The 24,453-nt window shown below is 41.7% G+C and overlaps 1 protein-coding gene across 1 annotated transcript in view; it reads left to right on the top strand.

Annotated features, from left to right (window-relative positions):
- Positions 1–24,453, top strand: part of LOC134751607 (uncharacterized) — a 42,310-nt gene that overhangs the window by 7,455 nt on the left and 10,402 nt on the right. The window contains exons 6-21 of the mRNA XM_063687084.1: positions 800–995; positions 1,582–1,677; positions 2,579–2,724; positions 3,181–3,307; positions 5,021–5,140; positions 6,544–6,666; positions 7,601–7,802; positions 8,794–8,944; positions 10,539–10,762; positions 11,583–11,716; positions 13,352–13,453; positions 15,411–15,912; positions 17,290–17,401; positions 18,544–18,677; positions 21,084–21,159; positions 22,760–22,872. Coding sequence (XP_063543154.1) covers positions 800–995; positions 1,582–1,677; positions 2,579–2,724; positions 3,181–3,307; positions 5,021–5,140; positions 6,544–6,666; positions 7,601–7,802; positions 8,794–8,944; positions 10,539–10,762; positions 11,583–11,716; positions 13,352–13,453; positions 15,411–15,912; positions 17,290–17,401; positions 18,544–18,677; positions 21,084–21,159; positions 22,760–22,872 — 2,558 coding nt within the window. The remainder of the gene's footprint in view (positions 1–799; positions 996–1,581; positions 1,678–2,578; positions 2,725–3,180; positions 3,308–5,020; positions 5,141–6,543; positions 6,667–7,600; positions 7,803–8,793; positions 8,945–10,538; positions 10,763–11,582; positions 11,717–13,351; positions 13,454–15,410; positions 15,913–17,289; positions 17,402–18,543; positions 18,678–21,083; positions 21,160–22,759; positions 22,873–24,453) is intronic.

The raw sequence follows: 24,453 nt of genomic DNA, 5'->3' as shown, positions 1-24,453 counted from the left end.
ATTATCCCAAATAATAATTAGAAACGTGTCTAAAATAATAATTTATTACCGAACTAAACATCAAACTTGAAAAAATATCGTAACTTTAACTTTATCGATATAAATATCGACATTGCGCAGCATCTGAGTAGCGAAGTTATTTGACATTTAGGATAGCGAATATTCCAGATAAACGTAAAGAATAGTGACAAAGGATTGTGAACTCTAAGTTCTAACTGATAAAATATAGATTTACTTAACGAACATTCGTAAATAATGCAAAATAAACAGATTTTTCGTATTTATCGGATTATATTTAAATAAATAACCACCGGTGATAGGAAATAACTCCACTGAAAGATTTTTTAAACCGCTGTGATTTCTGCAGCTTAATACTTCACAATACGGCATTTTAAATTTAATTATCAATTTTTGTTAGACGAGCGTACGTACGACGTGAATGACATTCGAGCATGAAGTTTACACAACAACTGAGCATAGTCTGTGCATAAAGTGAGTCGGTCGCTACTAACTGTCGGATAGACGGGAACGCCCACTTGCCATCTCCATCATACTCCGTGGTTTAAGCTAACTCTGCACCGTGGAAGTATCATTGTAAACGTCATAACTTCATAGACATTTGAAAAATTAGTATCTTTGTGATCTTACGTAAGAACTATGATAACCCTCTCCCTGAGTCCCTGCCCCTTGTAAGAAAAAATAATATATGTTCGACCCCCCCCTCCCCTTAAATCGTCTTACGTAATCAATGAATGGCGCCTATCGAGTTGTTTTGTACGACAAGTTGATGTTTTGACAGTATGGCGCCGCTAGTGGAGCCCCCCGGCACGATCCGCCGCCTGGACTGGGCGAGCAGCGCGTGGCCGGCCGCGGAGGCCCCGCCCCGGCCGGCCGTGCAGAAGTACTGCCTCATGTCGGCCGCCGGCTCCTACACGGACTTCCACGTCGACTTCGGCGGCACCGCCGTCTGGTACCACGTCATGCACGGGGGGAAGGTACAATTATTATGCTTTTGAACCATTTTTACCACCTTTTACTTAACTTGCCCTGTTAATATGTTTTCATTTCTCATGCTCCGAAAGAGGGTCATTCTTGTTCTAAAAGGTGTGCAGAAAATGATACGTTTCTGCACTAGAGCATTTAACGTTCCAGGTACGATTTTTTTTACGGTAAACAATTGAAATTTGGGTTTAAATAAATGGATTTGTTGTACAATTTCCATTCTGATATTTCACATTCCCCATTCCATAAATAACAATACTTTTGCCTAAATTGTTATTTGAAAGTACGCTCAAGACTTACTATAAAAATGTATACTTAGTAATGATTTAAAAAAAACACATGCATTTTACTTTCCTCGTATTCGAAATGAAAAGTAAAGTGTTGCAAAACTCGGGTGAAAGGCATCATTTGAGCCTCGGACTATTGGCGCTCTTATTGCCTTCGAGCGCCAAACTACCTCGGCAGAAATGAGTGCCTTTCATCCCTTGGTTAACAATCTACTATTGTCTTACCCCTCATGAAAAACCCTTACAATCTTATCCCAACGCATCTTATTTTAAAATGTCGTTTCTTTCGCAGATATTCTACCTAATACCTCCTACATCCACAAACCTGGCCCTCTATCAGCAATGGAGTGCGTCCAATAATCAGAACGAGAGATTCTTCGGGGACATGGTAAGTTTGATTTATGTGTGTACTCCTTTTTAGGGTTCCGTACCTCAAAAGGAAAAGACGGAACCCTTATAGGATCACTCGTGCGTCTGTCTGTCTGTCTGTCTGTCACAGCCTATTTTCTCCGAAACTACTGGACCAATTAAATTGAAATTTGGTATACATATGTAAGTTTGTGACCCAAAGACGGACATGTAACATAAACAAATGAATTTTAAACATGGGGGCCACTTTTGGGGTGTAAAACGGAAAATTAAAAAATAAAGTTTTTCAAACCATATCGTGTTATATATCAAATGAAAGAGCTCATTGTGAGAATCTCAAATATATATATAATATTTTTATAATATTAGGATAAACAATTTAGAAGTTATTCAAGAAAATAGGCAAAAAATGACCCCCCCCTTCATCTCCGAAATTACTGGGCCTAAAATTTTGAAAAAAATACACAAAATAGACCTTAACCTATAGATTACAGGAAAACCTATTAGAAATTGCAGTCAAGCGTGAGTCGGACTTAATTACTTAGTTTTTGATCCGACCCCTACGGGTTTTTTAAAGACATTTCACTCACGTTTCACATAAAAAATACATTGTCTAAATTGTGTAATGTACGGAACCCTTGGAACGCGAGTCCGACTCGCGCTTGGCCGGTTTTTTTTTATTGGCCTGGTTTAGTGTCCCACTTTTGGGCAGAGGCCTCCCCTCGTTTGCTCCCCTTGCTTTATATTTCCAAGAAACTTATTGGAGTTTGAATATCATAATATCATTGATCTGACGGGTTTTTTAAAGACATTACACCCACGTTTCCCATAAAAAATAAATTGTTGTGTGTGTGTTGTGTTGTGTTATTGTTGTTGTCGTGTGTTGTTGTTTGTTGTTGTTATAGTAATATTGTTCTCAGGTGGAATGGTACGGCACGGCGGAGCTGTGCGCCGGGCAGACGCTCTGCATCCCGGGCGGGTGGATCCACGCCGTGCTGACCCCGCAGGATACCCTAGTGTTCGGCGGCAACTTGCTCCACTCTTACAGCATCGAGATGCAGCTGCAGTAAGTGTACTTACGTAAAAGTTGCACGATATAATTAGAAAATTCGGAAAACTTCTTTTTTGCGGGTTTAAACAGTATTTTTTTTTTAAATAGGCTGTTTCTTTAACGCAAATTAATAACTGATTACTGAAAGCAAGGAAATTTGTCGGCGTTCAGTGTTGTAAAGGATTTATAGCAGAATAATAATAATAATAAATAAATATTATAGGAACATTCTAACACAAATTTACTAAATCCCACGGTAAGCTCAAGAAGGCTTGTGTTGTGGGTATAACGATATATATAATATACAAATACTTAAATACATACATAGAAAAGATCCATGACTGTATCTTTTAGCGGGATAAGAACCCAGGCCCATCGGCTTCACAGGCACGGTCACTACCCACTAGGCCGGACCGGTCGTCAAATATACCTACATAAAATATTGTTACGTTTACCTGACTCTTGTTGCAGGATATACGAGATTGAGAGGCGAGTGGAGACGCCAATAATGCTCCGGTATCCATTATTCGAGGCGATGCACTGGTACGCCGGCGCGCACCTTTTAACAATGTTGCGGAGACACAACGAGGAGACGCAGGTATTTACTTTTCTCAAAAATGGACGGCAAAGTCGACGTTGCCGGTTAAAAAGTAGGTCGCGAAGTGCGTAGTTTATGGTCCGTCAAATAATTAAAAAGTTAAAAACATTGCAGTCTCGATTTCGGGACTGCAATGTTGCATACAAATTCCATTATTTGTCGAGTTCCAAACTTTTTAAAAGTTGAAGTGGCCATATCAAACGTGATACCAAATGCAGGCATAGGTCCATTAAACAGCCAAACAGATGATCAGTACTTATTATTATAATGTTGGTACCGCGACTATTTAGGTGTCTCAAATAGGTTGGCGTATTTTCAGCAGAAAAATACACTTCTATTTTTAATTAAAAAAATAAAACGGCGGCAAAGCAAATCTTACTACTTTTTTCTGTGAAAATATATACGTAAAAACGTTGCTTCTGTAAAATATTTCTATTATATTTGTATTTATTGCGCCATTTTTGAGAAAAGCACTATATGTGACTCGGCTGGAAGGCTACTTGCTGGCTTCGGATTCAATTAAACGGACTCCCAAGGTCGTCCGTTTAAAACGAATCCTCAGCCAGCAAGTAGCTACTTCCGAGCCTCGACAATAATGTACTATTATTCGCTTATCGTTCGCGTAAAAGTTCCTATTAAGTGCCCATACAAGCCTTAATATCGCCGCTATACTTACTCAACCTCGTATCTGCAACACTCATTTGATGACAAAAACCCCTGTATTCCGAATGAAAGAAAAGCGACATTTCCATCAAATGATTGTTGCAGATATGAGGTTGAGTAAGTATAGCGACGATATGTGCCATTTCCAACCAAAATGGTATTTATTAAGAGTTTTGAATGATTCAAGATTAGTTTCACTAGACTTATATTGACCGGGATATGGACCGTGAATTGTTTTTGACCTCCCGATATTTCGACGCAGTTTCATGCATCCTGTTCACGGGTGACAATACAAAAGGTAATCACGGTCCATATCCTGGTCTATCCTGGTCCATATAAGTCTAATGGTACTTATTATCGGTTGTCATTAAGGCGCTATTTCCAGTTTCAATTTGAAATCAACTTTATCGATAACCGACAATGTGCCTTTTGGTTGAAAACGTCACATATGTTGGGTACCATTTTATAACCCACAATGCACTTTTTTTTAGGGTATAATGTATGTATGTATGTATAAACTCTTTATTGTACAATGACATAGAACACAAATATGGCACAGAAATAGGCAGTACAAAGGCGAACTTATCCCTTTAAGGGATTTCTTCCAGTTAACCTTTGAGTAGATGAGAATTGATGAAGAACGGTAGACAAATATAGCACTGCGTACAATAGACTAGAGGAAAGTCAATAAATTTATAAAAGAATATAAATAAAATAAGATAAAAAATTTAAGTAACAGTATAACAAATATATATAATACCTACGTTTTATATAATAAATATACATCCATAGTCACAAACAGTTAATTCCGGTCCGATAGCCACAGTTTCCTTAACTGCCCCTTAAGCGATGCAACGGACCGCGACTTCCTTAAGGAGGGAGACAACTCATTCCAAAGCTGAACCGCTCATACCGCAAAAGATTTTTTACCGCAAAAGATTAGATTATAATTTTTATGTTCTTAAAGTTTGTAAACTTAAAAACATTTTTATTAAAGTGTTAATAACAGATTTATTTAAAATACAGTCAAATACCCTATTGTGTTGTCAGGACGAAGACTTCACTCTGCACGAAGTGGGAACGAGCGCGCCGGCCCCCCTCCCCCCGCTGCTGCTGCGCGGAGTCCGCATCCTCGCCACCGCGCTCAAGGAGTGGCATGCGCTCAAGAGTGTGAGTAACCCACGTTGACCACAGAGAGGTTGGACCGGACAATATGACAGATAAAATTGGTCGATTGAACCAAAAATAAATATAACTCCGTAATAGATGGATACAGTCTAAGGAAAAAACGTGCCTCGAAAATCACGAAAATTTGATTCTCGATCAGATGGCGCCACTAGTTTTGGCCTACACTCGTATAGAGGGCGTTGACTGTTTCGTTTGTTATTTATAATTTTAACGCATACCAGTGAAAGAGCATGGGTCAAAATCATATAAAAATAATTAATGCAAATAAAAAAATCATTTATCCATATTTAAATACATTTTATCGTATTTTTATAAATATTTATTTTTAGTTTTAAAGTGTGTCGACAGATGGCAGTGAATTTACTGGGGTTACAAAATTTACTATGACAGTACCGCTCTAGTATAAGTTACTCTATGATTGAACTATCATTACAAGCTTTTATTTACCTAATTCACTAAGGCTGATATCTGCTTGTAATTTAATACAAAAATTTAAGGACAGTAGACCTTATTAACCTTAAATACGCTAAGGTTTAATAGCTCTCTCTCTGTCAAATTCTACGGTGAATGGCAAATAGTTATATCTTAATTGGTAACTTTACAGTCCACATACGACTTTTTGTTTTCGACCGTCACGGACGTCACGATTCCGTCAAACAATTCCCAACAAGCAAGCGTGTAGTCATCTCGAGAACCCCAGTGTAACGTGACCGTGAGATCCTTAACATCATATGCGTAATCGGGGAGCTTACTTATACCGGTTTATTTAGTCCTTGACTCGTGTATGATAAGTAAGCGATAATTAATTACAGGGCGATTCCGTGTTGAGTAGCTGAATTACATTGGCGTTAGGTGAGCTTTTGTAAGATAATTTTAAAGAGGATATTTATTAACTTAAGATTAAAAACGCGATTTTAATACCCAAAATGAGATAATTTTCCGAAAATTTTTAGTTAAAAGTTTCACTTGTATCATCATGGTTTCATAAAACCACACAATTGCTTTCATTTAACTATACTATAGCCGCTCTGCAGGTCTCGACGACTCAAATAAAGACTTCGATTTGAAGTAAAATGATATAATCTTCAATAGGTACTGGTTACAAAGGTCACAGTTGACAAACAGTTAAAAGGTGTAGAAGTGGTGGTTATGGTATGGAGGCTGATGAGAGAGTGATTTAGCGAGATTGAACAGTAAAAAGGTGGTTTAAATTTAGGTGCTTCTAATTGGCCGCGATACAAATTATGTGGACCGCTCCTATTGGTGCTTTAAAAAAGCCTCCGCATACTAACCGAGCCCGACGGCTGCGTTTAGCTACTGCTAGGAATATTTTATATAAATAAAAAGTTGCGTTCGCAACAAACTAATTGAACCAAACATTGCAGACGGACTCCGCGAAGCGCGACAACGTACCCAAGTGCCTCAATTCCGGTCAGCTAGTTAGAGAGCTGTGCAAAGAACTGCGCACTCTCGAGAAACGGTCTGCCAGCGCAGCTAACAAAGATAAGGTAAGGATTAGCATTAATTCTGTATATTACAAGCCCAATAACAGAAAATAGAGCCACACTCCACATAGCCAGCAACCACAATGGCTAGGGGTGTGAATAAACGTACCCAAGTGTCTCAATTCTGGTCAGCTAGTTAGAGAGCTGTGCAAAGAACTGCGTACTCTTGAGAAATTATCTGCCAGCGCAGCTAACGAAGATAGGTAAGGATTAGTATTAATTCTGTAGATAACAAGTCCAGTAGAAAATAGAGCCTTCACTTGTTGTGCTTTTATTTCCACCATACCACACCGTCAACACATAGCCAACTTTAGAGGAAAAATAGCTAGAGGCATGAAAAAAGGAACGGAATCACTTCCTGTGTGCAAGTTAGCTGGACTCTCCAGTCGGACGTGCGGTGAGCGTCCATTTTACAAGCTTTTCATTAACTTGCAATGTATCTTTTTAACTATAGTATGTATGTACGGGTCAAAACTTGCAAGTTTAATTTGACCCACTTTCCGGTTTCCGATGAAGCTGAAAACTTGCATACGTGCGTAATTTTTTTTGCCGTTTTTTGCTTAACGGTACAACGGAATGGTACTTCGTGCGCGAGTCCGACTCGCACTTGGCCGGTTTTTATTATTCGAATTTCAAGGTTCTATCTTTAACAGATTTGGATGTGCAAAGTCTGTCAGTGTCTATTTCAAGACGATATATTCTTAGATTTAGTTTCAAGATTTGCGGTCATTTATTTTATTTTAATTTAAATTGATTACTAATAAGTAAATGTAATTAGCCTAGAATAATATTACTATTGTGTGCCCTTACAGGGTGTCATGATCTGACTTTATATTATGTAACACCTATTATGTACATGACAATACAATAAATAAATGATAAAATTATACAACGGAAATGGTTTTTATGAAGATAATAACGATCTCTCATCTTCCAGGACTTCAAAATAAAGAACCACATATCGCCCAACAAAGCGATAGCCAAAAAGCAGCCGGCGCCGAAGAAATCACTGAAACTGACTCTGCCCAAACCCATCATGCACATGGCTCAGCCTGACGAGTTTGTTGAGGAGAAAATATACGCGGACAAGTTCTATATAGAGAATAAAGAAGTCGTGTATGACAGCAGGTATCCGCAAGGTAAGAAGAATTAACATTTTCTAAGATATAGCAGGATAAAGCTAAAGATAAAAGCTTCCTTGAAAGGAAGTGGCGTTGGATCGGACACGTACTCCGTAGGCCGGACAGCCATCTGGCCAAGCAGGGTCTCCGCTGGAATTCGGCTGGCAGTAGACGGTCGGGGAGGCGATCAGTTGAGAAAGAGGCTGGCTCAACTGGAAAGAGCTGGAAGTAGCCGCTCAAGATCGTGACAAATGGAGGATTCTTCTGCGAGCCCTATGTCCCTAATGAGGGATAACAGGAATACATCATCATCATCATCATCAAGATAAAGCAGAGACGCTTTCCAGATAGATTTTCATCACCCCTCCTGTTGCTATCTCTAAATACCGTCAACCAGGGTGAATAGGGATGACTGGAGTGAATAGGGACAAAACTTAAAATACAAATACAAATAATTTATTCAAAAAAGTATTGTACAGTGGTTGCTCTTAAAGACTAAGAATTTTTGTTCAAGACTAAGAATTGTTGTTGAAGACAAGTGGCTTCCAAATGCCTGTACTAGGATTCCCTGTGTTACAGGCAGCGAAGGACAATATTAGTTACTGTTTAATTATTCACTTACATAATTATGAGCTAAATGTGATTTACCTGAGAAATTCTTAAAAATACTTAAAAAAACTTCACCATACAAAATCTACTATTAATTTCAATCGAATGATACAATTTGTGTGGGTATTTTTTTAAGTAATTGTCAGGTAAATCACATTTTAAGTTTTGTCCCGTGTTCCAGGCAGCGAAGGACAATATTAGTGACTGTTTAATTATTCACTTACATAATTATGAATTAAAAAAAAAAATAGTTTTGTCCCTATTCACCCCAGCCATCCCTATTCACCCCGGTTGACGATACGTCTAAATGAACCCTAAGGGTTCTCTCTAATATGCATGATAAATATGGTAATATTAATACTTGAATTTAATATTTTCTCACTCCAGTTATGTTTCGCAGGTATAAAATACGCCAACGGCCTCCAAGACACGAAGTACATAGTGGAGAGCAAGGAACCCCTGCCCGAGAAATACACCTTCCAACATTACGAGGAACCCGTATACCACGACCCGGCTTACGATAGACAGGATAAGAAGATGATGAAGATCAGGTATGAGTTATACCCCCTTTTCTATATATTTTGAAATTTTTGTGACACTTCGATTATTTTTTAACCTGTCGTCTACCCAAGCCGGAAATCTCCGGCCAAAAAAGAGGTATACTCATTTGCCCAGGCTTTGAGAAGAAAGCACCCCTCTATCTACCCAGGCCGGAGATCTCCGGCCAGTATTTTGTACCCTGTAATTTGTTACGAACGGAGATCTCCGGTCTTGATACCTGCAGTCGAAAAGTAGCTTTATTGAAATGAATAAAAATACATATTATTATTAACAGCAAAACGCACTAGGTCTTGAGTAAACGATTTATTTTAACTCGATACACAACAATGCTTGACCGACGCTTCCGTGGATACGGCGCCAAGCCATCTTGACAGCTCGCGCTCATGACAACCGTCCTGTCAGTTACGGGCGCGTTCCGAACTCCGCTAACATTATATTCTATTAGTCCAATACAAACGCAATGAAGTGAGCTACAGATTGGTGCCGAATATAACATCACTTTCCAGAAATACGAAAACAGTCAAAGTTCCGCTGTTACGCGAGTCGGTGCGTCAAACGGTTTTCAAAAGCGTTGAAAACAATATTTTTACAGGTATATCCTAGAGTAATATACATTTGTCGATAGCCTATATCTTTGAGAGCCAGAATAACTAAAACAAGTTAATTATAAATCACTATCATAATTTACGAGAATATTTATAGAGAATGTAATATTTGCATATCCTCCGAATGAGCCATGGTTTCTGTAATGAAGTATTTCCAATATAAACAAAATGTGCCATTATCAACCAAAAGGGTACTTATTGTCGCTTGTCAGTAAGGCGCTATTTCCATATAGCTTCAATTAGAAATCAACCTTATCTACAAGCGACAATGTGGTACCTTTTGGTTGAAAAGGTCTTAAATGAAGCCTGTTTTATGCTCTTACAAAAAACATAAGCATTGTTAAACAGAAGTATAAACACTTACGAGCGATAAAGTAGGGTCAAGTGGTTCGTGCTCCGAAAACAACAGCAAACAAAGATTTGGCCGGAGATCTCCGGCCTGGGTAGATAGAGGGGTACTTTTTTTTGACAGCGTGGTAGACGACAGGAAGATCAACCGTAAGAAACTTGAAGGAACTGTCATAGGGATAGGGACCATTATTTGAAGCGAGATGTGTAGGGAATGATTCCCGAGTTAAAAAAAAGTATTCTATATGTTAATCCAGGTGAGCTACCCGAGTGCCAAATTTCACCCATTTCTGAATTGACAACGCAAGCGCGAAGTCTTTCTGTTTTTGTACTAAAATGCTTAACTATATGTTTTTTTGTGAGCGGGTTCAATATAATATGGATTTTTTGTAAAGTTTTTTGAAAATAGCGAATTTGGACTCTCGAGAACTACACCTCACAGACCCATTAACACTTAGTAAACTAAAATATTAGCGTCCTAGAAATGTTCAAAGAAATCACTGAATAATCGAGGAAAATCTTTGAAAAAAACCACTCCTACACTACTGTAGGTTCAACTACTACAGTAGGTAGCTAATTTTAAAACATACAATTTATACCTAAAGTAAACTAACAAATTTCCATTTTACAGCGCCTCCCCGCCTCGCGAGGACCAACCCCCTCCCCCCTACAGCCTCCCAGAGCACTCCATCCTCAAATCCCACCTCGTACGGACGGACCGACCAGCCCTCAAGCCCATACATCAGTGGACCATCTCCAAGAAAGACCTGGGCTACCAGGAGGAGCAGATACTGTTCACTAACGAGAACCTGCAGGCCAATATGAGGGTTGAGCAGGATATCAATTATGGACCTGGTAAGTTATACCTTATACCAACACCTTAGAAATCTACGTTGAACAAACGTTAGCGCGATGTAGGATTTTCGCCGGTCGTAATAACGCCATCTACCGGGATATTGGGTAAACCAGTTCCGTACACCATCCTCAAGTCCCACCTCGTACGGACGGACTGACCCGATGGCTACCAGTACAATTTGACACTGGATTAAAGGTTTAACCGGTTAAACCCGTTTAACCCCGGGTTAGTGGGATGGTGCAAGTGACGCTAAGTAAAATAAAGCATACATGTCATAAGTAATACTACTTAAAGTATGCGTATCTGTATCAGATTTGAGACCAACGCACACAATATGTCATGTTCCTAGCGTTACATTTTGAAATTAGTAGTTTTTCATAGAAATAGAAGGTTTTCTCAACTGCTATTGATTGACGTTTACCTACACAAATTGGTCATTGGCATTCCGAATCTTTGCCATTTTTTTGCGCATTAGTCCGAGCACAAGGTCGTCAAGGTTTCCATAAATTTTAACCCTATCACAAATAAATAAAGTTGAAAATGTGTTCACAGCTGCGTTTCCACCGTTCAAATTAAATTGTTGAACTAAACCATTGTCAGGCGTGGCTCACTCCGCGATTTTATCGCGCCGCTACAAGTACATGCGGCCGCCCCCAATTCTGGTGTCTAGCCATAGTAAATGCCGCGCACCGCCACGGAACGGACGCCTGTTCGCGCTTGCGCCACCTAGCGGTCATATCTGTCGTAATAGACGCGTTTTGTGAGAGAGTAATTTTTCTGTACCAATTACTATTATTTATTATGTGCCATTGTTCACAGGCATGTATTCAGCAGAGGATATCCAGCAAGATTACCAATACTCGGAGGCGGCTAAACCAGGCTCATACCAACCTGAATATGGATATCCCACCGCGGCTTATTCAAGACTCGAAGCTCCAATGCAGACAGTGCAGGTTGATAAGATAATTAATAATTTACTCAACAGATCATTTTTACAGTTCCGTACCCAAAGGGTAAATACGGGACCCTATTACTAAGACTCCACTGTCCGTGAACCGTGATAGCAAAGAGGATATAATAAGATATGGATAAATGATTTTTTTTATTTGCATTAATTATTTTTATTATTTTGACCCATGTTCTTTCACTGATATGCGTTAAAATTGTTAAATAACAAACGAAACCGTCAACGCCATCTATACGACAGTAGGCCCTAGTAAGCTAGTAGCGCCCTCTGATCGAGAATCAAATTTTCATGATTTTCGAGGCACGTTTTTTCCTTAGACTGTATCCATCTATTACGGAGTTATATCTATCTTTGGTGATAGCTAGACAGTTGAAATTTTCTCAGATGATGTAGGTATTTCTGTTTGCCGCTATAACAACAAATACTAAAAACCGGCTAAGTGCGAGTCGGACTCGCGCACCGAGGGTTCCGTACTTTTTAGTATTTGTTGTTATAGCGGCAACAGAAATACATCATCTGTGAAAATTTCAACTGTCTAGCTATCACGGTTCATGAGATACAGCCTGGTGACAGACGGACAGCGGAGTCTTAGTAATAGGGTCCCGTTTTTACCCTTTGGGTACGGAACCCTAAAAACAGAATAAACTAAATATTTAAGTGGGGCCCATACAACACGTGAATTTTTTGATGATTTTGCTAATGGTACTGAAGTTTTTGCGAGTCCGACTCGCACTTTTTTTTATGTAGCTACTAGATTGACTTCATAAGCAAGGTTAGGAACCGGTTTCTATATTTTTTTAAACGTATGTGACGTTTTCAATCCAAAGGTACCACATTGTCGCTTACCATAAGGACGAAAATTGCTTGTATCTTTATACGAAAAACCTGCCAGAGCGTCCTTATGGCAACCGACAATGTGGTACCTTTTCCTTGAAAACGACACATATTCTTTAGTGATTCACATTCTTATTCTAATTTTAAGATTTGTACTTTTTTTATTACAAATTAAATAACCAAACCAAAATACCGCAATCATTACAGAAACAGGCTAAAGAACAACCCGGTTCCTAATTGGATGGTGTGTACTGAGAAATAAAATTAAAAGAACGGGGTTGTCCGGTCCGGTCGAAGTATTTAGCAGATGGCGCCAACATAGCTTGGCCTGTCAATCCCTAGAATGGGGTTGGCAACTGTCGGAAGGTTTGCAGAGATGGCGCCATCATAGTTTGCCCCTTTCTCTAAGAGATTTGGCTTAAAGGGCTGGCATCCAGGGCATTAAAAAAACAAAAATTTGTCACAATTCTAGGGATTGACAGGGCAAGCTGTGCTGGCGCCATCTGCTAAACACTTCGACCGGCCAACCCCATTGTGTAAAAAAAATTAAGGAATTTTATGCCAGCCCTTTAAGCCAAATCTCATAGCAAAGGGGCAAGCTATGATGGCGCCATCTATGCAACCTTAACATTAACGGTAACTTTAACGTTTTTAACTTTTGACGGTTGCCAATCCCATTGTGTGACTGCTACACGACTGATAGATACGGCTTGTTTTATTTTGATGGGATATTTTCTAATTATCTAAGAAATGACGTTACGAAATATAATAAAATGTAAATGTACAGCAGGCGGCGAGTTACGCGCCCATGGTACCCGACATGAACGGGTACCACGCGCTACCATCATACGACGCGGCCATAGCGCAGCAGTATCCCGCCAATAACTATGTAAGTGACGTCTTATTTATTTTAATATTAATATAACAGCAACTCTCTTATAGTTTGGATCTTCTCAAATGATTTTTTCGCCAACGACCCTAATCTGTTAAATAAAAGCCATTGTTCCTTTTCTTGGAGCGCGTGGCCATTGTATCTTAGCGCGTGGCACGCGCTCACCAACAATAGCCACGCGCACGCAGAAAAGGAACAATGACTTATGTTTAACAGATTAGGGTCTTGGGCGAAAAAAATTATTTGAGAAGATTCAAACTATAACTGATCCATCGGCGGATTTGAAATCTTTACGATAAGGCTTACTAATTTACTACACGCATGTTTTTTTTAGATGTATATCGATTCCACTTCATGTGAGATTTAAATATTTCTAATAAACCAGCTAGCTATTGTATCTCGAAAACATTGAGATTGCGATTATCAGTGCGGCGCGCGCATTGCAAAGTATTATATTGAACCAAAATTATAATCATGCAAAAAAAAACTGATACAATAGAATAAAATAATGATTTATTGCCACTCACATAGTCAAACACAATAGAAGAAGATAATCATAATCATAATCATTTATTTCGTAAATGCACACAAAACATAAACAAACAAAACAACCAACAAACGCAAAACATAAACAACAAACACAAAACACAATAAAAACAGAAAACATAATAAAAGAAACAGGGTTTTCTAAAACTAAACAAGACAATAACAAGCAGCTAGTGTGACAAACGCCCCTGAACGCATTTGCCAGAGAATGACCTCCAACCGCGGAAAATGACGAGAAATCGTACGGCAAGCAACATCTGTGCCTGATGTCAGCAGTTGACCACGACACTCTGCAAAGAGTAAAACGACAAAGAAGAGTGTCACAAAAGGGATGATCTCAGCATTTGCTGTGGTGCCAGTGTAAACTGGCAACCACAGCGCTGGTCTCAGTTCACCCCATCATAGCTGGTTCAATAGGCGGGTTCATATTCGTAATTATTGATGAAACTGATGAATGATATATATTTTTTCACCTCAGCAGCACGAACAAGGGTACTTTGCTGTTCAAAAAGAGTGAGTAAAATCGCATTTTGCTCACTGAGTGAGACAAAATGACATTCAAGTGACCTATATATTCGAATGTCATTTCGAAGAGTGGGGCCTAATACAAGTTCGAAATACTTGGATTCTATTCCCTCTGTCCCTTTCACGTCATTAGCAAAAAGAAAGAGACAAAAAAAGTTAAATGGTCATTCAACGGTATATTGACGGTTTATAATAGACCCCCGAAATAAGTCAGAACGCATCGTTCCAAAACACCTATGAGTATGAATTCGTAATAAATAATTAATAAAAAAAGTTTCAAATTTCATTGAAACACTATATTTTACGTATTTTATTGTAAAATTAAAATAATGAACTTAAAAAAAATACAAAGATTATAACGCAAAATAAATAATTCTATTTTTAACGATCTCTACTATAGTTGACAAATAGTAGTATCTACAGTTCGGACTCTATCTTACAAAGTTTTTTTTAACAAAAAAAGTTGTCGATTGAACTGTCAAATTATATTCGTTATTTCCATATTAATTACTGAAATTTATTTCGTTTTGTTTTTGTGTTTTATTGCGGTAATTAAACTTAATTGTTAGAATATCTTAAGAAAAGATGAGCGAAAAATTGATGAAGAAGAATTACATTTTTTCAGGTTGTATTTTTCCTCCCTAAATATGTTCTCACTGCTGAGATGAAAAGTCTTGTGTACTACACGAGATCAAAGTTATTTACATCTCGTGTGCTTTTGAGTCCCTTGCTACGCTCGAGATTCTAAGCTATTATATAATTTATAGATATATATTATATAATCTTTCGCTTGCACGGGACTCAAAATAAGCACTCGAAGAAATATCAAACTTTGCTCTCTTGTTGTACAAATAACTATTTTTCAATTGATATCCATGTGCAGGTGATAGAAGAGCAAAAGCCACCAGCCCCTCGGCCAGTACGCCGCTCCGAGCGCCCCGTGCGGCGCCGCGTGTCGCACACCTACGACTACGAGGACGGGGACTTGTACATCGACGACACGCCCGCACCGCGCCGACGCAAACAACGCCCCAAGCCTTACAACCAACGTAACTATATCTATCAAAAGCCACCAGCCCCTCGGCCAGTACGCCGCTCCGAGCGCCCCGTGCGGCGCCGCGTGTCGCACACCTACGACTACGAGGACGGGGACTTGTACATCGACGACACGCCCGCACCGCGCCGACGCAAACAACGCCCCAAGCCTTACAACCAACGTAACTATATCTATCAAAAGCCACCAGCCCCTCGGCCAGTACGCCGCTCCGAGCGCCCCGTGCGGCGCCGCGTGTCGCACACCTACGACTACGAGGACGGGGACTTGTACATCGACGACACGCCCGCACCGCGCCGACGCAAACAACGCCCCAAACCTTACAACCAACGTAACTATATCTATCAAAAGCCACCAGCCCCTCGGCCAGTACGCCGCTCCGAGCGCCCCGTGCGGCGCCGCGTGTCGCACACCTACGACTACGAGGACGGGGACTTGTACATCGACGACACGCCCGCACCGCGCCGACGCAAACAACGCCCCAAGCCTTACAACCAACGTAACTATATCTATCAAAAGCCACCAGCCCCTCGGCCAGTACGCCGCTCCGAGCGCCCCGTGCGGCGCCGCGTGTCGCACACCTACGACTACGAGGACGGGGACTTGTACATCGACGACACGCCCGCACCGCGCCGACGCAAACAACGCCCCAAGCCTTACAACCAACGTAACTAGATCTATCAAAAGCCACCAGCCCCTCGGCCAGTGCGCCGCTCCGAGCGCCCCGTGCGGCGCCGCGTGTCGCACACCTACGACTACGAGGACGGGGACTTGTACATCGACGACACGCCCGCACCGCGCCGACGCAAACAACGCCCCAAGCCTTACAACCAACGTAACTAGATCTATCTCTGTTTTTTGTACTTTTACTATTTATTTTCACACTTGTAGCATAAGACCTGATTCTATGCCAAAAATCAAGGCGTTAGGTCTTTTGGAAGTACCCAGGAATATTGATGAGTTAGTGAGTCAGGATAAAATTACTCATTTTTTAAGAGCAACTATCAAATTACGACAAAACGTGAGTATTGAGGCCAACCACAATTTAGCGAACGCTTTAACGGTAACGGACGGTTTGATGCAACTGACCCTTACTATATCTGTCTCACTCGTACTATGAGCCGCTCGCACGTCTACTCAAGGTAAGGTTAGCTTTGAACATGGGTCGGATATCATCAAATTCTGCAGGTGATAGAATAAAAACCTGGGGACTTGTATATTGATGAAACACCCACACCGCGCCGACGCAAACAACGCCCCAAACCTTACAACCAACGTAAGTTTAGTATATCTATCTCTGTTTTTAGTACTTTTAGCATAAGACCTAGTCCATTTCTACGCAGTAAAGCAGTGACTTGAGGGAAGAGCTACTCTAAGTCTACCTCACTCGGTGAAGCAGTACGATTGACTCGCAGCGACGCCAACTACCGTGGAACACATACGGGCTGAAACAATGTCACTAGATTCAAAAACCAGTTCCCGTACCATTTGCAGTGAATTTTTCCCATAATTCTGTTACCTGATGAATGATGATATTATATGCATGTTAGTAATAATCAAGTAGGTATAGCAACTTAGTTAATTGTAATACTTATTTCTACGCCGATAGAGGCAGAATATGACGCACTTATTGTAATTTGACCATCTTTGTACTCTTTGAAATAAACATTTGTACTTTGAAAATGTTTAAAATAACTTTTACTTACAGAATCCAACTCGTATCGCGCGCCTGCCGTAGCGCCTCCACGGCCTGCAAATGGTATCGAGTCCCTTATTCAAGCCTCTGTATTAGCGGAGGAGGACCCTCCCGATCACACTACGTAAGTATTGGTAGTAGTAACGTTAAATTTTCCAAATAGGGAATATTACGCAAAACTCTGCGTAGGGGGCACTCCACTAGCACAATCTGAGGGTCTACCGTGAAACAAGAAAATAGTAATTTCGTTATTTACCTCTCTATCACTTTTGCTTATTTGAGCGATAAAGAGGCAGATAGGTCAAAATTCTTTTCGTTGTCTTGTTTCTGACCACTCTGTCACTCTTCTATTTTTGTCTTTTATCAAATAAACTAGCAACCCGCCCCGGCTTCGCACGGATGCAATGCTGATGTATTATACATATAAACCTTCCTCTCGAATCACTATCTATTTAAAAAAAACCGCATCCAAATCAGGAAGCGACTTTGTAGTGATAAATAAAAGTTGAGTGCGATTGCATGTCTTTCTAGCTGTAGATTATAATTATCATGAGAAAATTTAAAACTAAATTTCACCCTATACAAAAACTTCCACTCCGTCACATTTTTTGGGAATGAAGAGAACAACAAGACAACGAAGAGAATTTTGACCCAGATAACGAAACCTCGATTTTTTGACATCATTGGGTCGCCGACACTTGACTTTTTAGGGTTCCGTACCCAAAGGGTAAAAACGGGACCCTATTACTAAGACTTCGCTGTCTGTCTGTCTGTCTGTCCGTCTGTCACCAGGCTGTATCTCATGAACCGTGATAGCTAGACAGTTGAAATTTTCACAGATGTATTTCTGTTGCCGCTATAACAACCAATACTAAAAACAAATTAAAATAAATATTTAAGTGAGGCTCCCATACAACAAACGTGTTTTTTTGCCGTTTTTTTGTGTAATGGTACGGAACCCTTCCAGTGCCGGCCCGAGTCCTTGATCAGGGTAGAGCGAAATCGGGTTTTGGCGCCCTTCGTTGAAGCTTTTTACCCAAAAGCAAAACGAGCCCTATTTTGGGCCCGCGTCACATTCGCGTCTTGAAACTTTTTTTTCTTATTTGCCATTTTGGCGCCCCCTTTGCCATCCGGCGCGTGGACTCGCTCTACCCTAGATCCTGCCCTGAACCCTTCGTGCGCGAGTCTGACTCGCACTTGGCCGGTTTTTTTAAAGTGTCAATTATCAATCTAGTTTCAGTATTGTAGTAAATAATATGTGTTCAGGGAAGACGCGGCGGTGGCGGTGGCGGGGATGCTGAGCATCAGCGAGCGGTACGAAGCGCCACCGCGCACGTTCGGGCTGGCCAGCGACGAGCCCGACCCGCCCGACCCGCCCGAGGAGAGGTACTCATCTAACCTAACCTAACCTAACTACGCATAGTACATTGTGCAACGTGGGGGGCAAAGAGGATATAATATTATAGAGCGGTACGAAGCGCCGCCGCGCACGTTCGGGCTGGCCAGCGACGAGCCCGACCCGCCCGACCCGCCCGAGGAGAGGTACTCATCTAACCTAACCTAACCTAACTACGCATAGTACATTGTGCAACGTGGGGGGCAAAGAGGATATAATATTATAGAGCGGTACGAAGCGCCGCCGCGCACGTTCGGGCTGGCCAGCGACGAGCCCGACCCGCCCGACCCGCCCGAGGAGAGGTACTCATCTAACCTAACCTAACCTAACTACGCATAGTACATTGTGCAACGTGGGGGGCAAAGAGGATATAATATTATAGAGCGGTACGAAGCGCCGCCGCGCACGTTCGGGCTGGCCAGCGACGAGCCCGACCCGCCCGACCCGCCCGAGGAGAGGTACTCATCTAACCTAACCTAACCTAACTACGCATAGTACATTGTGCAACGTGGGGGGCAAAGAGGATATAATATTATAGAGCGGTACGAAGCGCCGCCGCGCACGTTCGGGCTGGCCAGCGACGAGCCCGACCCGCCCGACCCGCCCGAGGAGAGGTACTCATCTAACCTAACCTAACCTAACTACGCATAGTACATTGTGCAACGTGGGGGGCAAAGAGGATATAATATTATAGAGCGGTACGAAGCGCCGCCGCGCACGTTCGGGCTGGCCAGCGACGAGCCCGACCCGCCCGACCCGCCCGAGGAGAGGTACTCATCTAACCTAACCTAACCTAACTACGCATAGTACATTGTGCAACGTGGGGGGCAAAGAGGATATAATATTATAGAGCGGTACGAAGCGCCGCCGCGCACGTTCGGGCTGGCCAGCGACGAGCCCGACCCGCCCGACCCGCCCGAGGAGAGGTACTCATCTAACCTAACCTAACCTAACTACGCATAGTACATTGTGCAACGTGGGGGGCAAAGAGGATATAATATTATAGAGCGGTACGAAGCGCCGCCGCGCACGTTCGGGCTGGCCAGCGACGAGCCCGACCCGCCCGACCCGCCCGAGGAGAGGTACTCATCTAACCTAACCTAACCTAACTACGCATAGTACATTGTGCAACGTGGGGGGCAAAGAGGATATAATATTATAGAGCGGTACGAAGCGCCGCCGCGCACGTTCGGGCTGGCCAGCGACGAGCCCGACCCGCCCGACCCGCCCGAGGAGAGGTACTCATCTAACCTAACCTAACCTAACTACGCATAGTACATTGTGCAACGTGGGGGGCAAAGAGGATATAATATTATAGAGCGGTACGAAGCGCCGCCGCGCACGTTCGGGCTGGCCAGCGACGAGCCCGACCCGCCCGACCCGCCCGAGGAGAGGTACTCATCTAACCTAACCTAACCTAACTACGCATAGTACATTGTGCAACGTGGGGGGCAAAGAGGATATAATATTATAGAGCGGTACGAAGCGCCGCCGCGCACGTTCGGGCTGGCCAGCGACGAGCCCGACCCGCCCGACCCGCCCGAGGAGAGGTACTCATCTAACCTAACCTAACCTAACTACGCATAGTACATTGTGCAACGTGGGGGGCAAAGAGGATATAATATTATAGAGCGGTACGAAGCGCCGCCGCGCACGTTCGGGCTGGCCAGCGACGAGCCCGACCCGCCCGACCCGCCCGAGGAGAGGTACTCATCTAACCTAACCTAACCTAACTACGCATAGTACATTGTGCAACGTGGGGGGCAAAGAGGATATAATATTATAGAGCGGTACGAAGCGCCGCCGCGCACGTTCGGGCTGGCCAGCGACGAGCCCGACCCGCCCGACCCGCCCGAGGAGAGGTACTCATCTAACCTAACCTAACCTAACTACGCATAGTACATTGTGCAACGTGGGGGGCAAAGAGGATATAATATTATAGAGCGGTACGAAGCGCCGCCGCGCACGTTCGGGCTGGCCAGCGACGAGCCCGACCCGCCCGACCCGCCCGAGGAGAGGTACTCATCTAACCTAACCTAACCTAACTACGCATAGTACATTGTGCAACGTGGGGGGCAAAGAGGATATAATATTATAGAGCGGTACGAAGCGCCACCGCGCACGTTCGGGCTGGCCAGCGACGAGCCCGACCCGCCCGACCCGCCCGAGGAGAGGTACTCATCTAACCTAACCTAACCTAACTACGCATAGTACATTGTGCAACGTGGGGGGCAAAGAGGATATAATATTATAGAGCGGTACGAAGCGCCGCCGCGCACGTTCGGGCTGGCCAGCGACGAGCCCGACCCGCCCGACCCGCCCGAGGAGAGGTACTCATCTAACCTAACCTAACCTAACTACGCATAGTACATTGTGCAACGTGGGGGGCAAAGAGGATATAATATTATAGAGCGGTACGAAGCGCCGCCGCGCACGTTCGGGCTGGCCAGCGACGAGCCCGACCCGCCCGACCCGCCCGAGGAGAGGTACTCATCTAACCTAACCTAACCTAACTACGCATAGTACATTGTGCAACGTGGGGGGCAAAGAGGATATATTATTATGACGCACTTTAAAACTAAAAATTAAGATTTATAAAAATACGATAAAATTTATTTAAATATGGATAAATGATTTTTTTTTATTTGCATTAATTATTTTTATGATTTTGACCCATGTTCTTTCACTGATATGCGTTAAAATTGTTAAATAACAAACGAAACCGTCAACGCCCTCTATACGAGAGTAGGCCAAAGGTAATGGCGCCGTCTGATCGAGAATCAAATTTTCGTGATTTTCAAGGCACATTTTTTCCTAAGACTGTATCCATCTATTACGGGGTTATATTTTTGGTGGGGGGTAAGATTAATATTGTACGAGTCTATATACTTACGACAGCTGCAGGCTGGAATGAATTAAAGACTCGATTAACAATATTCTGGCCCCCGGAGTTACACACAATGTTTTTCATCACACTTGCGATTGCAAGTAAATGCAATTTTAAACGAAATCATTCCTAAATACGGTGACATTTCAAACATTCGTCCGTTATTTTGAAATTTTTCGGCAGTTTAGGCATCGAAGGCAGACCCATCGGCGTTCAGCCACAATTTTCAATTGTGTAGAAATATTTTAAACGTCTATTAAATTAATCAAATTAAATATTGTAAAGCATAAACAAATAATAATAATTTATAAACATTAGTATGTTTAAAGTAAAACTTAACGTATGAATTAGTGACAAAAAAAATAGTTTTTTTTTTCTTCAGAATCCATGACACCCGTGGCAACAATATACTCAATATAGGCCTTTGTCCTTCAGTACACCTGCATGAAATAAGATGTTTTTCGAGCAAGTGTGATGAAATAATAATTTTCGCATTGCTTGGGTACGGTGACAGCTGTCATCTCCATACAATTTATAGCTTTAAAACGCAGTACGTTATTTATAAGTTATTGCCCTAATGTATATAAAACACTCGCTTCACGCTCGCTTTTTGTATGGAGCGTTTTCACTCGCGGTGCACGCGCCACATATACTTTTGTAATTTGTAAGTTTCTGGGATACAATAGATATCAGGTTTATTAGAAATATCTGTATCGCACATCGCACGGGAAGTAGATTCGATTAAGATATTTAAAAAAAATCATGCAGGAAGCTAATTTAGCAAAATCAAAGACCTATGTAACTCTGTATAAGGTGAGTAAAGTCTAAGGAAAAAACGTGCCTCGGAAATCAAGAAAAATTTATTCTCGGACAGATGGCGCCTACGCCTTTCGCTTATCCTCGGCTAGATGGCGTTGATGGTATCGTTTGTTATTATGTAATTTTAGCATTTTTAACACATCAGTGAAAAAACATGGGTTAAAATCATATGAAATGATAAATACAAATAAAAAAAATCATTTGTCTATAATATATACATTTTTTGGTATTTTTATACATACTCATTTTTAGTTTTAATCGTGTGTCCATAGATGGCAGTAAATTTACTGTGACTACAAAATTTACTATGACAGTAACCCTCCATGCTACATATTTTCTTTGGCAAAATCGATATAAATAAGTAAAACGTTTATTGTCAGCAGTGCGAGCTCGCGCGGCAACAAGCGCGTGCGCAAGCCCGCGCCGCGCGTGGAGGACCCGCTGCTGGACGACGAGGACGTCATCAAAGAGGTGCATCGGGACGAGGAATATGGTGAGTGCCTTACTCTATATCATTCAATTATCCTCGTAAGGCCCAATGTGCATTACAATTAATTTTTCACCTCAGCAGCTCGAACAAGCCTACTTTCCTCACTCCAGGGAGTGAAACAATGTAGCTTTTTAATTTAGTGAAGGCCATGAACTTCATACTTTTATTACATTTTTTTTATGGTATGGTATGGTATCGGTGTTATCGTATCATATCTTATCGTATCGTACATATTATAATACTTTTTTTTCTGTTTATTCTGTGTAATTCTAAATACATTTTAACCTTTAATATGTTCTCACTACTGAGGTGAAAAATTATGTGTGCAACACGAGAGCAAAGTTATTTTACATCTCGTGTTTTTGAGTCCCTCGCTACGCTCAAGATTCTACCTTAGAATCACTCGCTTCGCTCGTGATTCAATTATAGAATCTTTCGCTATCTCGGGACTCAAAATAAACACTTGCAAGAAAAACCAACTTTCCTCTCTTGTTGCACAAATAACTAATTCACTTTCACTGCTTCTAATTGCCTCGAAATGTGTTCTCGTACGTTTCTGACGGACGCGGCGCGTCGCCAGTGCAGCGCAAGGCCGCACTGGCAGGATCGCCATGTAAGGTGTGGCGTCAATGATACAACTGTTGGTGTCTAAATACGAATACATTATGCTAAAATAACGCGTACATGCTATTATATACTACAGCTACGTACATGTGGTGGTGAGACATAGTACATACACTACAGTACACTATGTTTCAATCTAATTTGAACCTTACACTAGCTGAATTAAGTAGCATTTCTTTTGTTTCATTGTTTTCTAAAACAAACGAAAGTCACCCTAATATTCTTTACAACAAGGTTCAAATTAAAAATAGGGAAACTTTGTATGGTGGGCCTTAGGAGGTTATACAGGGTGGAATAAAATAATAGGGATGGGGATGGAAAAAAATATCTGAACACGCACTCTATCACCTTGACAATAAAGGCGTGGCAACTGTATCTTTTGATGACCTGTGTTAGCTCCGCAAAATTGTTACTTAGTTAACTGAACTGTTTAGTGTCTTTACTTTTTAAATTAATAAGTTAAAACTACCTTCTTATAGATACTCCAACAATGTTGGCTTATAGATACTCCAACAATGTTGGCTTCCTTTCGCTTAAAGGGGCCCACTGAATATCAGCCCGCCGGACGATATCGGTCAGTTAGAACAAAAATTGACAGGCCGATATCGTCCGGCGGACTGATAATCAGTGGGCCCCTTTAAAGGCAGAAAAGTAGTGTCGATTTTTAGGGTTCCGTACCCAAAGGGTAAAAACGGGACCCTATTACTAAGACTCCGCTGTCCGTCTGTCTGTCACCAGGCTGTATCTCATCAACCGTGATAGCTAGACAGTTGAAATTTTCACAGATGATGTATTTCTGTTGCCGCTGCTACAACAAATACTAAAAAGTACGGAACCCTCGGTGGGCGAGTCCGACTCGCACTTGTCCGGTTTTTCTTTATAAATAAGTGGAAATTAATTTATACTTTAGGGTCAATAATTAGGTAGTTTACTCTTAAAAGGACTTTTTCTAAGACGAAA

The sequence above is a fragment of the Cydia strobilella genome, chromosome 22 (genome assembly GCF_947568885.1).
Source record: "Cydia strobilella chromosome 22, ilCydStro3.1, whole genome shotgun sequence".
Classification (NCBI taxonomy): Eukaryota; Metazoa; Arthropoda; class Insecta; order Lepidoptera; family Tortricidae; genus Cydia; species Cydia strobilella.
The sequence above is the reverse complement of the archived record's forward strand: the minus strand, read 5'-3'. Positions and strand labels throughout refer to the sequence as shown.